This window comes from Cupressus sempervirens, chromosome 10, assembly GCF_028749045.1.
Source record: "Cupressus sempervirens isolate cs-2001-9-10 chromosome 10, ASM2874904v1, whole genome shotgun sequence".
NCBI classification, from domain to species: Eukaryota; Viridiplantae; Streptophyta; class Pinopsida; order Cupressales; family Cupressaceae; genus Cupressus; species Cupressus sempervirens.
In genome coordinates this window covers 797,233,509-797,249,164 of record NC_143127.1, presented here as the reverse complement: position 1 = coordinate 797,249,164, position 15,656 = coordinate 797,233,509, and the positions used below count along the sequence as shown (strand labels likewise).

The 15,656-nt window shown below is 35.1% G+C and overlaps 1 protein-coding gene across 1 annotated transcript; it reads right to left on the bottom strand.

Annotated features, from left to right (window-relative positions):
• Nucleotides 1-1,294: 1,294 nt before the first annotated feature.
• Nucleotides 1,295-8,994, bottom strand: LOC149536318 (shikimate kinase 3, chloroplastic-like). Its single transcript, XM_089806691.1, has 10 exons — nucleotides 8,534-8,994; nucleotides 7,767-7,813; nucleotides 7,539-7,593; nucleotides 7,316-7,388; nucleotides 7,124-7,211; nucleotides 6,582-6,664; nucleotides 6,321-6,450; nucleotides 3,610-3,688; nucleotides 3,409-3,473; nucleotides 1,295-1,662 (listed from the first exon to the last, which is right to left on the bottom strand). Exons 1-10 carry the CDS (start codon nucleotides 8,769-8,771, stop codon nucleotides 1,558-1,560), a joined length of 963 nt encoding a protein of 320 aa, XP_089662817.1. The 5' UTR covers nucleotides 8,772-8,994; the 3' UTR covers nucleotides 1,295-1,557.
• Nucleotides 8,995-15,656: the final 6,662 nt, after the last annotated feature.

The window sequence follows — 15,656 nt, the reverse complement described above, 5'->3', positions numbered from 1 at the left end:
GTTTCAATAAAAAAAAATGGGTGGTAGAAAAAATCAGATATGCCATGCGGACAAATCAATTAGATAGAAAAAAAGCCTACTATGTAACCCCACATGTGAACATGGTGACAAATAGTACTTAGGAACTGAGATCAAAGGAAAGTGAAAAATCTTAATTTCTCAATTGAGGTCTGGATCACACCATTTGAGATGTGAAACTGGCCAATGGAAAGCCCTGAAGAAGAGTGAGAGGACAAAATTTGTAGGTTTTGCACCAAGGGAGTGGTGCAAACGAAGTGGCACTATGTGACAGATTGCACTGCATACGAGGATATTCACAACTAGCAAAGGACTCTTTAAAGGTGAACAACATAAAAGAGCTTTTTGAAGGACAAAGACTTCACAAGGGGAACATCTTACTTATGCAAATCCACAACAAAAGGGATAACCTGGAGAAACCTCAACAGACTAATTAATGGGTCTTATATTGGTCCCTTAGACTGATGGTCTCGTGGATGTCATTAAAAATCTTCCATTTCATTTCAATGGTATATCAATTGCAAAAGTAGTTTGACAATTAATCTCTGCACACGTAGAAACTAGAAGAACCCAAAATCAATATTTATCTTCATTTTACATCGTGGAGCTTAGTCGAGTTAACAGTATCACTTAAGAAGTCAATATTTATGAGACTAATTGAAATATTTGATTAACATGTTTATATGGTTGCATTCACATTTATTTTCGTATCCTTGTCAAATGCTGTGATAAAGTAGATTGTGCTCCTTCTCCGCTCATCATTAATAACTTGGTTTGTGTAAGGCAACTTGGACCTCCATGTTTGATCCTTCACCTCTCACTTGAAAATTTGTGCATCTTTAACGAGTTTCATAATCCACCAAGTTTTTAAATATCTGCGAATGTTACAATAAATTGTGACAGATGTTTGCCATTGTTTTATTTAAGTTGCAAACTATCTTGGTTTGATTCTTAACTCTTTTTTCTGTCGAAAACTTTTTGGGTAGCATAGTTGAGTACCCTTTATCAAGGTTATAAACTTCTATAAATAAGCCTTCTCCTGTATTTATGAAATTTTATAGGCCATGATAATTGCAAAAGCAAGATTTGCCTTTTTTGTTACTTGCAAACTATCTTGTCTAACAATACATTACCTTCATTGCGCTCATTTTACACTTCCTTACAATGCAAATAATTATTTGAGCTCGGTAGGAAGTAATGTTTTCCAAGTGCACAAAAAGGGCCTTCATTTGGACCTTCATTGACAAGTGTAAGGAGAAAACCAAACTCCATAAGATAGTTTAGAAAATAATTACCAAACTTCACCGTGATAATATGTACAAAGTATTATAGAATCCAAAGAATAGGGCAAAAACATGGTCCACATCCACCATGTCTTTTTTGAGACCCTTCTATATGATGGATACGGGTGGATGCCCATGTGAGCTAAATATAGAAGGGCTTACCAAAAGAAAAAGAATAAGAATTGAAGTCATTCGCTTATCCTGGGTAAGGAAGACTTCCAAAAATACAATTGAGTTATTGAAGGTCATCGCAAAGCTACAATTTTCTCATGTACTTGTAAGCATTGGATTCAGCCTTAGACACTCCATTCATAGACAGCTTATTTCTACATCTCAAGAAATTTCCAATCTCCTCAAGGACCTGCAAAACCAAAACAAAAGAATTGACTATTTTGTGTAAAACTTACTACCAGGAACCATGTTGTCAAATGAAAAAGCAAATCCTAGTTTAGCGCACAAAGGCATAAATTTCATTAAGCTTAATATATATATATATATATTTAGTTAGTTAGTTAGTTAGTCAGTCTTATACGTATTCCCTGGGGAATTTGACAGAAAAAATAATAATTTAAAAAAAAGGCAACATTTTAATTGGAACTAGATTTTTTTTTTAGTATTTCAAAACAAAACACTCTCAATGTATATTTTATTAATAGCACAAAAAATAAAAGATTTCAAGATCAGATGCTAGCCAGATCAACCAACAAAAACCAGAGCCCCTTTCATAGACAAATGGTTTTGAGATCCTTTATTATGGAAAGCAACAATATATAGTAATTTATAAACTGTAGATAATGATATTGGCATTCGGCTTTGCCAATGGCAATCTTAGATTATTTTAACCTAGTATATAGAACTGTAAAAAGCATCATTACTGCATCCTATTTGATAAAATCAAATGCTTGTTTTGGAAACATGTTAAGTCAATGCTATGAAACGGCTTTAAAGTCTCTGAAACAATATGGCTCACATTCTTCTTTTTGTCTTCCATAAAACAACAAAGAGAAAAGAACAAGACCAAAGTTTTGAAAAGCAGAAGAAACGTAAGGGCACAAAAGCTGCAGGATTTCAGTAAATTTTAGCATGTGCAATGAAGCAAAACCATTTTGAGATTCCAAAAGACTTAGAAACTAAAACGCATATAAGAACAAACTAGTATATTCAGTAAATGTCCAACAAATTATACAACATGTATAATCTCCTCAAGTTGGGAGAATTATACCACTTAAAGGGATTTATGCAAGTTGGTTAGAAAAACAGGGAAACTAGATCACTGTCTGCAAAAGATTAAGAGACCATAGAGAAAAGTCAGAAGGCAGAAGAACGGCAACTGGCTTGTAAAAGTGAGTTCTTCAACAGTCAATTGACCGGAAGCAACAACCACTATCCAATATAACATAAAAATAAAAATAGCCAGATTGATTCATCCGAGGAATGTTGAAGGGAATGATTGAGATTAAAAACAGAACGTTAAAAAGTAAATATCATCTTGCTCTTAATCTTGAATGGAACCACACTGTACGACAAGAAGCAATACCAAGCAGTAACGTTGATTGTATCCAACGGAATAATACAAGAGCATTCATTCATACATTATTTACTTCAGCAGTGAATTGACCTGAAGACAATGACCACTATCCAATATAACAAAAAAATAAAAACAGACAGATTGACTCGTCCGATGAATGTTGAAAAGTAATAAATGAGGTTAAAAACAGAACATTATAATGTTGAATGGAACCACACTGTATGACAAGAAGCAATACCAAGCAGTAATGTATGATGTTGATTGTATGCAACAGAATAATACAAGAGCATTTATTCATAAATTATTTACTTCACCCAAAACACTTATATGTCCATCTACATAAAGAAAGCATCAGGGAGCTGTGCCCCTCTAAAAATGCACAAACGATGAACTAGAAAATAAGGGGATAACAATTCAAGGTGTGGGTGGGTGGGTTGGTGTGTCTGTGTCAGAGAGAGAGATTTTAATAAACCTAGCTAAATTAGTCATAAGCCTCAATTTGTATTGCTGCAATCCAACATAGATGTTTTCACACATATGCTGACATACTAATCAGAAATTCTGAAATAAAAAGCATACCTCAATTGCAATAGTTGTGGGAGTAAGATCAGAGACATCAATATAGCCAAGTTCTGCAGCGATCTCTGCAATCAATGTAATCAATTCACTTAATTCCAACAGTCTTCATCTTTAAGTACCAATATGAATTTCAGGACTTAAATAAATTGAAGTATTTTTTAAAATTTGTAACACAACCACTTTAAAGGCATGGGAATATACTTTGCAGTGATACTTTTGCATTAGAATTGCCATATGCTGCACCTCGCTTCTCAATAAGTTCAGTGAGTCTTGCGAAAGCCTGCAAAAAAACATTAAGAACCAAACATCATGGGTAAATTCATACATGTTTCTTGCAATTGCAAACAGGTTGTTACTGCACATCAAGTCAGGGTAACACTAAGAGAAAAAAAATCACAGCATAAAACGATTTAATCCACACACTACTGTTTTACTGTTCAAGTCATTGATAAGGTGAAAACATGAGATCGAATGATCTTGACAGAAAGATTCACAGTCAAAAAATACAGATCGATAAAATTCAAAAACTTGAACTCGACAATAATTCAGAGGAGAATTTATCCATCCAAAAATAAATCAGAGAACTTACGATTTTCAATCATCAAAAAACACATTAATTTGCAAAAATATTCTTCAAAGCATGCATAAGTTTACTTTGCTTGCTTCAAAAGTCTCCTTCAAGCTTTGCAAGAATTTTTTCTCAAATAAGAGATCAATGGAAAATTTATGGGAAACAAGCTCTCTGTTGGAGTGTATTTTTATTCAACAATACAAGATCTGTATTAGCTCTCCCCAAAACCTCTGGATATTCATTAGCTTTGCCTACTTTGTCTTCACAGTGGAGAACAACAGGGGTTCCAGAATCCTGACAAGTTTTTGAATTTCTACTGTAATTTTATTTAGTGGACAGTATTATATTAATTGCTTTTGCAGTTTAGCAAAAATTTGTGTCAATTTGAAGAATTGCAAGTTTGCAACCATATAGAAAAGGATCTGAATGGTCTTATTCCTTTAACAGCTTCATTTCATTTTTATTGTCCCACCATCTCTGGCAAAATGGACTTTAGTCAACTGTTTTCAATGAACTGTTGATTGAAAAAACAAAACTTACTTTTCCTTTTTGAATTAAGAGAAAAAATTCACAACAAATGATACCAAGGTTTTGCCTAGATTTTTGGACTGGATAGTAATATCCAAGTGCAGGCAAGTTTTCATTCTGAAATTCACTGTTTTTCCCTAGTCATAGGCAAGTTTTTGTAACAAAAAACTCGGGGCTGATTTATAATTCAAAGAAACTACAATTTTCACAAGTTTTCAATAATTGCCAAAGATCAACAAGTGTGGGGATGAAAAACTGACCATATTTAAGGAAAGACTTTCCATGCTTTTTCTCCTATAATGTTTAGCAATTAGAATTGATGAATACTGCTGCTTCTCACTCTATAAAAATGTATTGTTTTTCAAAACTGCAATAGCTAGAAATCAGCTTGTGGTGTAATCCAGGAAGCCTACTAATAAGAATGTCATCCTCAAAACTATTCAAGCAAATACAATGTAAGGGTCATAGAATCCTCAATGGTTTGCTTGTGAGCCTACCAATCACATGAAGCAATCAAATATTTCAGTAGAAATGATTCAGTTTAAGCAGAATTCTAGTCTGGAATGTGGAATCATCAATTGGCAGAAATCAGAATGTTTTAGTGCCTTCAGTATGAGAATGATCCAGTCTTAAAATGAACTTGTTCTAGTCTATTTTTGTCATGAATCTGGGCTAGTTACATACTGGGAAGAACGTACAACTTTAAGGCTGGATTGAGTAGATAGCTGCCATTTTGATAGCAAGAGAAACCAAGATGGATTTGGGAAACACTAGTCAAATATCAACTCAGGCTCCCTTAAGTTACTACTTTTGAAGTTTGTTGCTTAAAATAGTTTTCATCCAATCAAAAAGGAATCAGAGATTCATTTATTTTATTTTCTCCTGAATGTCTTCTTGATCCAGAGAATTGCAACAAAAGCAAGTATTGTAACTAAAAACAGAACTTCACAGGTTTGGTGAATTTTCTGATGAAGCTAGCTATATTTCTTTTGTGAAGAAGGGCAGTCAACTTGAAACAGTACCACATCTTTGATAACTGTTACAAAATTGACTTAGATCTGACAACTTTTAAGATAACTAAAATGCTTTTCAAGTTCTTACAAGTAAAAAGTTGGAGCTATAAAATAAAACTTTTAGAGCAAAGAATTACACATATAACGATGTAAGTCTAGGAAGTTCTTCTGCCAAGGGAAGTGGTTTAGTACCATTATATCTCTTTATTTACTGCCAGTTTGAAATGGTCCTTTGTATAGCAAAGAACTGCATTTAAATTATAACCAAACTAAAAGAATAAAATTTCAAGGTTACTCCGCCAAGGATAGTAATCTAGCACCAATCTTTATCTTAAATTACTGCCAGTTTTAAATGGCCTTTAGCATGAGATAATGTATTTTTATTTCCTATGGAACTGCTGTAATTGTAATCCATAAATATGACAATTTTTGGGCCCTTCTACCTTTACAGAATTCTGCAAGCATACAAAAATTGATATAATTATTCAGAGTATCTAGATATGATATATTTAGGAGGCTTCGCACTAAAGGAATAATAAAAGTAGGGAAGAAGGTCCAAGTATTTAGCATTAAACACGAAAGCACCTTCTTTCCCATTTATAAATAGGTTTGATCATTGAAGGCACTTGAACTTTTCAATAAAGCTTAAATAAATGATGGCTCCAGTGCATCAAGATGAAGGACCACCATATATATTGGTGAAGAGAAAAGCAAGAGAAAATGATACCTAAGATAAAAATAACAATAAACACAAGTAGATTCCATAACTCTAGGGAATGAGCATGGGAAGAAAAACAAACCTGAGTATATGGATCCACTGAAGCTTGTCCTAGAAGGGGCCGTGATTCAGTCCCAACTGCCACTACTCGTTTGGCCAGAGCCTCCAAGGGCACATCCAGCCAAACAGTGACTCCATGATTCAAATAGCTCCTGTACAATACAGACAAGAACTGAGTCACTGGCTTGGAAAACTAATTATTGATTTGAAAAATGGGCATAAGGACTAGAGAGCAACATGAAGAGCAATTCCCTGTACATTTTACAGATCTCTAAATTCTTACCAATTTTGAGGTCGAACCACAGCACCACCTCCAGTGGCAACAACGAGACGATGCATTGTAGATAACTCACTCAAAACTTTGCTCTGGAGAAAGGCATTTTACCAACTAAATTTGTAAGTACAATTGTCACCATCAAACACAAGTGTGTACAAGACTTGCAATTTGAATGCATAAGGACTTGAAAATGCATTTTCTAAATAATGACTAACTGAAACATCTATGATTGAACCTGTAATCACTATATTCATTCAATATACAGACCCTACATACATACATATGTATGCATGTATGTCTAAGGGGTCTGTATGTTGAACTAAAACAAATTCATAGGGTCTGTATATATATAATATAGTGATACACAAAATGAAAAAAAATATATTCCCATGCGAGCATCTAGAGGAACTTCAATACAAAAGACCAGTAGACTTACGAAATTGAAAAGGCATCCAAGAAAGAGAAACCTTTCGTGTTTCAGTTTCACTCTTTGAATCCTATCGAATATGTTATTGCATACTTAAAAAGTGAAATCAAATCATAATTACCTCAGCATCCCTGAAGAATTCTTCATTCTTCTCTTTAAAAATTTGTGCTACGGGTGTTCCCCCTGCAGCTTCCTCAATCAGACGATCACTGCACAAAAGGAATGGTATCAGCCCCATAAATGTTTGATATACAATAATAACTACTCGCTGCAATCAATTTTACAACTTCAGTGTGGTTTTCTTGAAGCAAACCTGTCAAAAAAATAATAGCCCAAAGCTTCAGACAAAATTTTTCCCACAGTAGTTTTTCCACTACCCATCATCCCTGTCAAACAAATCATTTTTAATAAGTTTGCAGTGTTTTATATAGCATACCAAACGAAATCTTTGTTCGATCTTAGTTATAATCACTTCTCTCTTAAATGTGCCTAAACTGCAAAATGTAATAGGATTGCTTTCATGTTGTAGAACATACCGACAAGAAATATGCTCTTCCCATCCATGCCAAAAGAAATCTCTTCTGCTTTTTTCTGCATGAAACCTAATTGATTAAGAAATCGGCTCCACTTGCAAACAAGTTACCAACCAACGCAGTACATAAATGCTGCTAAAATGTTTTCAACCAATGATTAAATTCAAGATAAGACTGTGTCCCATGATCTTTGGATGATTGACAGAAAAGAAAATAAACTTTGATGCGCACCTTCAGAACTAATGCCTCCTCGTTATTGCATGTGTCTGCTTCAGACACTGTTCCATATTAAAAGAAAGATCTGTTAAAAAGGCAAACACAACAGTCTAATTTGAACACAGAAATGTGGCTATCTGAAAAAGAGAGTTGAACAGTTTCAATCTCCAAAGACTATCTCCCACTTATATACTGATTGGACGCAAACCGGCAGATGACTGAGAAAATAATCTAGTATGCATTGGAAGCAAGTGTCATAATCCACAAGCACTTGGTATTTGGTAAGAATAGGAACCAGATCTATTCCCTTATCCCATAACAAGGACACGTTTAATTAGGAGGAACTCTCCAGCCCACTCTATCGTAATGGATATGAAAGAGAAACGCATATTTCGGAGGCAGAGCTTACCATCCCAACAAATACATAACCAAAAATAACCTTTTGTGATAGGAAAAGATCTACAATCTGGTCTGTAACATTAAAAAAAATTACAAAGAGAAATTTCCTTCAACAGCATTGCAATTACAAGCACACTGGAGCATAAGCATTCCATCCATCTAAGAAATACTAGCCTGCAAAGCTACCCAAATTCCAGTATTAATCATATTGGACCTGGTAGATGTTAAGGAGAGACGAAATCGTCAAGCACCGCACTTCAACACAATAGCTTTTCAAACTGTTTACCATTATTGTTAACATATTTTAGCCAACGGAAGATTAAGGAATCATTTATCCAAGACAGCAAAAGAAACTTTAAAACCCAATGTTCAGAATGACTTACCAGTGCATCCCCCATTGTAAGAACAAAAGATTGAAAATGTAGGCAATCTAGCTTGATGTGAAGGTCTCCTGAAATTCACAGCCCGAATAGAACATGCGAGGGTTTGTTGCTGCTGATATTTCCAAGTGCCGGTAGGCAGCACAGATCCTTTCAACATCCTCCCAGGATTCTGCAACCCTAAATTGCAACATGCTTGTGGATTTATTGTACTACACGAATCCAATCTCAACATTTCCATCGATGCTCTGCCACTGCAACTGAACGAATTCAGAAAAACCTAAAGAATGTCAAAATTGAATCTCAGATTTAATTTTTCCCCTCTTCCTGCAATTGGGTGTTTCGGATCGCTCAACAATCCGACACCCACAACTCAAACTAAACTTAGGTTTCTCTGAATGAACCATAAAAATGAGACCCCAATTAAAAGAGTTGAGGCAGCGAAGAGCATCTGCACTACAACTGATTTTGAAGGCTCCCCAAAGTGGCAATAATATACACGTGGTAACGGGACAACCCTGAATGCAGGAAAGGAACTGGGAACTACTTTCTTCGGATCTAGTCAATTGAGTAGTAGTTGCACCTAGATTTTCTTCGGAATGGCTCTTGTACGTCAAAAATTGATTAGGTTGACATGAACTGTAGGGAGAGTAGATAGGGATTAAAAATACACTAGGGGAAACTCTGACATTAAATGATGAAATCAGACTGGACCGTAGGTATAAAAGTATAGATACGCCCCAGTAAATTATAGTTGGATTTCGGTCAAAAATGGTGGGCTTTGAATAAACCTGCCCCTGGAAGGCCCAGATGCACATTAGACCTGGTGAGGGTTACGACCTCAACTAACCCTTCAGGAAACACCGCTAAAGCTTGTGGGCAGAGTAGGTAGAATACACCAAAACTAAAAGTAAACAAAAGGAAGGTCCCATGAGCGATTCATGGCCGCCACGATTTATTTTATCTTGATTAATGTTTTGATATGATCTAGCTTAAAACAATGAACATGACTGCGCTCACATCAGACAAGAAACATTGAAGACAAACAGATCAATTCTTTAATGAGAAAATGACTCACGTCTTATCCAACTGGGAAGATTCCCTCTCCTATTAACATGATATTTTCCCTCGGAAACCCAGGACCGTAGAATAGGATTTTCTCTATCAAGTAAAAGGACAAATAAAATCCTCTAGGAATTCACTCATGTTGCGCCGCGTCACAAACAAGTGTAGTTCAAGCGAAGATTTCGCTTTCCACCGGTGGGTGGAATCAAAACATGTGTTAACTATGCTAATCTTTCGCATTATAAATTTGATTGGCCCACCAAATACACTAACTTGTAATGGACAAGCTGATTCGGACAAATGAGTAGAAGATCCTATTTGCAATTCTAAAAAGCAGAAGATCCTATTTTGAAGGAGATAATTCTCATAATAATTATGTAGCTAAACAAAAGTTTATTCATAGGATCACCCTCTTCCTCAAATAGAGCTTAAGCCTTCCTTAAGAGACACGTACCTTTTTGTCTCATATATGATATAATATATTGTAATTTGTGATATTGTTTTTGATATTAAAGCATCCAAAACAAGGGAGTTGGCTCTTAAGAACAAAACAATGGAAAACCCATTAGCAACAAACTACCAACTACATAATAATTAGTTCATTCACAACCCCAGCATATAATATCAAAAACTCATCCCCGCAAAACCTACATAACTAAATCAAGTACTTATCTAACATATCAACCATTATGCTAATTATGTCCATAGTAGTGTCCATCATAAAAAATAATAATAATAATAATATAAAGATGAGCCCTAAAACTACTTTTAAAGTTTTTAAAACCAAATAAGGCCATGTAGGGCGAGTCCAAAGTTTTCATAGTCGAGTCTTCCCAACAGATCCACAACACAATAAATAAAACACAAAAAATAGAAGGCCTGTATTTTTTAATTTTCCTTCCTCAGATTCGACAATAAGTGTTAGAAAGTAAAGTCTGACTATTCAAACATTTATCAACCTTATTAATCCTTAACCATGTGAGCAATATAACCAACAACCATAAGAAGATACATATACACAATAATACCAAATATGTTAACTAGGGAAACCATTGACAATAGGGAAAACTTTAGTGGAGATTGTACCCACAAAATAATGTACTAATATAAAAGTTCCTTGTAAGAGGATGGATTTTTTAGGAGCCAATGAAATACATTCAGTACATATTAGTTCCTGTTAGGAGACTTTGAATCCCTGTTAGGAGATTCCAACCCTATTAGGAGTTGTAGAAGGCAAAAGGACCCACAGTTCAAATAGCTTCAGGGCAAGACCACTGAACACACTGTCCAACTAATCTCTATATTATTCCTTGCAGAATAGGAGAATGAAATAACTCGAACTCTTTCTTTGTCCTATTGACCAGACCAAACCTCTTCAGATCTCAATACCAAATCTTCAAACTTACATCACTGTGATCCCTTTGATCGCTTACACGCATTTACCAACTTTGCATATCCAATACAAGTTGATTTTCTCTTTCATTCATTTCACACTTCATCACAAGGAAAATAACCTTCCTTTATACCATATCCTCATAATAATTCTTTGAGTCAGCCTTGAGGCTTTCCCAATTAATTATAAAATAACCTCATTAAGATATTACGATTCATTACATCTTTTCACAATTACAAAATATTATTGGCTCATGTCTTTACAACTTACACATGCAACTTCTAACCTTGTGCACTTGCTACTATCATTATCAAGTTGTCTATTATCGCTATCTACCTTCGCTCATCGTGATTCTATCCCTATTAAGAGATACAATCCAAACATCAAAAACCACTTATCAAGTACTTTGTCTACATATTGTCCTTTGTAATTCTTGAATAACTCTTACATGTCTTCAACTCTCTGCATGCACACTTGTCCACTTCATCAGGACACAATGTAGAATATATCCTCAATTATGCTTGACCCCATCATTAATACATATTCTGTACAATCTCATTCTCTACCTGCTACTCTACCAGTCTTTATAAAAACAATACTATGTTGACATTAATGACAAACATAGTCATCAATGCAACATGTCAATCATGCTAACCAACTCTCCAATGCTTAGGATACTCCCCAGAGGAATATCATCAACATTTATGCTGACAATAAGATCTTTTCCCAATCATCAACCATGAACTTATAAAGTTTCTTAGAGTTGTCAACACCTACCATCTCATTCTCCTCCTCCTATGGGAGCAATTATAGTGTAGTAGTTATTGCATGTGTCACCTTCACAATGAATCTTGATAGGGTATTGGAGCACTCATCTAGGGCAGTAAATTGGACCTTCAGGGCTTCAACATCACTGCTAGCATTTTCCATGGTACCCTTTAGAACCTGGCAACTTGCACATTTTCTCTTAAGCATCACAATACCTTGGACCTACAACAGACTGGGGTTAGCTAAAACCTTCTATTAATCTTTTCCTTAGTACCCTTTGGCAAAGTGGTAGTCATCAGGGAGGTATCATTGTTCTGGAGATTCCATTATGTAGTTTTTGGTTCAAATTTATTGATTTATATAATCAAACTTACTAATTTTATCATTATGCTTTCTAACATCATCATGGAGCACGATCTAAGACATTGATGCAAAACAATCATACACAATCGAATCCAAAAATAGTTTGATTGCATTCACATAGATTGTGGAAATTTATTTTTTTATTGGCTTATGTTTCATGAGTACAGGTTTACAAGAACTCATATCTCATAAGAATCAATAGAACAACTAGTTTTCGCAAACCACTAGTCATGAAACGTGAGTCAATTAGTTTGATCAAATTCCCATGAAATGGATTAATGTCAACTGCCATTAATGAAACATGGGTTAATTAATAGTTACACAATTGAACCTAATAGCAATATCACAATTTGACTTTCTTTGGAACATATCTCCTACTTATATTACTTTTTTTTAAAATATCATTAAATGGATAAATATTTGTGTGCAAGGAAATGTGAGTCAAAGGAATCAAATAACTATGTATAAGCACTCAAAACACAAATGCAAAGCAACATACAAGATAGGCAAAAAGAGATCAAACACAAGAAGAATGCAAAGTAAGTAACAAATACATTACCTCTTTGATGCAACATTTTTTTTCGTGGATGTTTGGTTGGGTGTGTGTTCACTCAAGATTTAGGCAGCATAATGACACTCTAAGTGTAAAATGGGTGAGTGCAATAATAATAGTGAGAGGTTGGATTTATAGGGTTGGAAATAGATAAATGGATGGTCAAGATTGGTTGCATTTATGATTGGTGGAGGATGCTTTAAAGTAATAAAAACGTATTAAATGTGTTAAGTACTTGGGGTACAAACTCATGTGATGAAATATAAGGGCCCATGTGCTTGATGTAGTGGAAAATTAGATTGTGACTGTGCACATATTTAATGAGGGTCTAGGTTTAATAGAAAAGGGGATTAGAGGGAAAGTGGGTTTGAGAGTGAGTAAGTGTAGAATGTAAAAATATTTTTAGTTCCAAGTAGGTGAAAGTGATTAATTAAGTAAATAATGCAATTTACTTTATCAAATGAGGGATTTAAGATGCAAGTGGATGGATTAGGAATTACAAGCTAGTGTTGTCATTGCACCAAAAGGTCGACTGGTCAATGCATGATACAACCACTAGACTTATAAAATATGAGATGAGGTTAAGTCATGTCATGAATCTTGAAGCCAAATGTTGGCAATTAGTCCAACAATGCCCCCTCTTCCCAGTGTTATCCAAGGAGATTTGAACCTGTAACCAAGCTTTGATACCACTTGTTACAAGATAGGGTTGTCTTGCACCAAAAGATTAACATGTCAATGCCTGATACAACTGCTATACTTATAGAACACAAGAGGCAGTTAAGCCATGTCACAAATCCCAAAGGGGAACATTGGCAGTCATCCCAACTTTAGGAATGTGCAAATGGATGGGATCTTATGAATTTTGAATTTGTTTTAATTCATAATAAAAGAAAGACTATTTAATTGGCACTTTTACCTAAAAGAGGTTCAAGAGATATGACAACATAAACTTAAATGAAGTTCCACTAAATGCAAGTGTTCTTGATTTTGTAGGGTATTATATCCAAAAACTCATTGATGGAAGTAGCATCCTGGGGTAGTTGGCAATCATGTATGTAGGAGTGGGCTTTGACCTTGGAGTTGGTGAACTCATTTGAAACGAGGTGATGCTTCTCAGTTGTACTTATAAAATACGGGATGAGGTTAAGTCATTTCATGAATCCTGAAGCCGAACATTGGCACTTAGTCCAACAATGCCCCCTCCCCCAGTGTTATCCAAAGAGATTTGAACCTGTAACCAAGCTTTGATGCCACTTGTTACAAGCTAGGGTTGTCTTGACCAAAAGATTGACATGCCAATGCCTGATACAACACTATACTATAGAACACAAGAGGAGGTTAAACCATGTCACGAATCCCAAAAGGGAACATTGGCAGTCATCCCAACTTTAGGAATGTGCACGTGGATGGGGTCTTATGAATTTTGAATCTATTTTAATTCATAATAAAAGAAAGACTATTTAATTGGAACTTTTACCTAAAAGAGGTTCAAGAGATATGATAACATGAACTTAAATGAAGTTCCACTAAATGCAAGTGTTCTTGATTTTGTAGGGTATTATATCCAAAAAATCATTGATGGAAGTAGCATCCTGGGGTAGTTTGCAATCATGTATGTGGGAGTGGGCTTTGACCTTGGAGCTGGTGAACTCATATGAAACAAGGTGATACTCAATAACTATTGGGGTAGTTCTCAATTATAGGTCTTCCCAAGGAATTCGATGAGTGAATGGACTTAGTGATGCTTTGTTAGAGTTCTTCTTTGTGATCTTTGTGTAGCTCAGTTAATATTTAACTTGGTTGACACTATGCTCAATGAATGTTCTAGTGTTTTTGTGTCGAGTGGCTCAGTGGCTATTGGAGACGTTCATTTTTTGGTTGTTATTGCTTGATGGCTTGGTTCAACAAGGAGTGTAGTCTTGTCAGATATGGTTGTTCAATGTGTGCATTTAATGTGTGTTGCATGGAGTGTGACATGGATTGGTCTTAGAATATGTGTATGGACCTATTTAGGGTCTTGGTTCTTTATCCTATGTGCATTTAATGATTGTTATAAGCCAACTAAGGCATATTGTGTTTATTTGCACTCTAAATGATTTTGTTTGTATCAGGATTACTTATAGTCATGGAATTATAAAATGAGGGTTTGGGTATTGTTGTAGCAAGGGGCAAGGAGTAGTAGTAGAGAGTCAGCAAAGGAGTGAGTAGTCAACTAGAGAGGAGTATTTGAGAAGATCCAAGTTTAGAAGAACTAGTAGCTAAGTGTGGACTTGGGAAACAAGAAGGTTGTTTGGTGGCTTATCTGCACAAGTTTAGATCTTTGTTAGGGTTTCTACTTGATTTTACTATTACAAATCTAGACCAGCTAGGAGTTTTTGGATCTAATGGGATCTTGCAAGATTGTTACTGTATTTTCGTATATATTTGGTTGCAACTAGGAAGGCCTTATAGATTGACACATTACATGTAACTAGTTGTTTATGAATAAAAGAGTTAGATCTTTCTATCAAATCTTGCATTGTGTGTTGTGTTTTTCACTATTTGGTTATTTGTTGGGGTTTAGTCACCTCCTCTAGGGGTTCACTCAGCCTCACATTACATCAAGTGGTATTAGAGAAAAGGTTTGATTAGGTTGGTGATTATTGAAACATGGTTGTAGAGATTCTATGGGATTCTTATTGTAGATATGTGTTCTTGGACTTAAGAAACCTTCTTTATTTTTTGTGTGAGGTGGATGCTTTTGATTTGACTTGCAAACAACTTGGGTTTGTCACAAGGTGCTCGGATATGATTTATTGTAGATAGTTTTTGAATTTATTGGAAGATGTCTCTGAGAAGATTGGACCCTAGGGAAATTGTAGATCTTTATGATGTTGTGGAGACTAAAATTTCAGAGAATGTTAGATCGGATTTCATGTCTAAGATGGTGTTGATGAAGAATGATATGGTCACTGAGATCATGAGAGCTATAGATGGTGTAC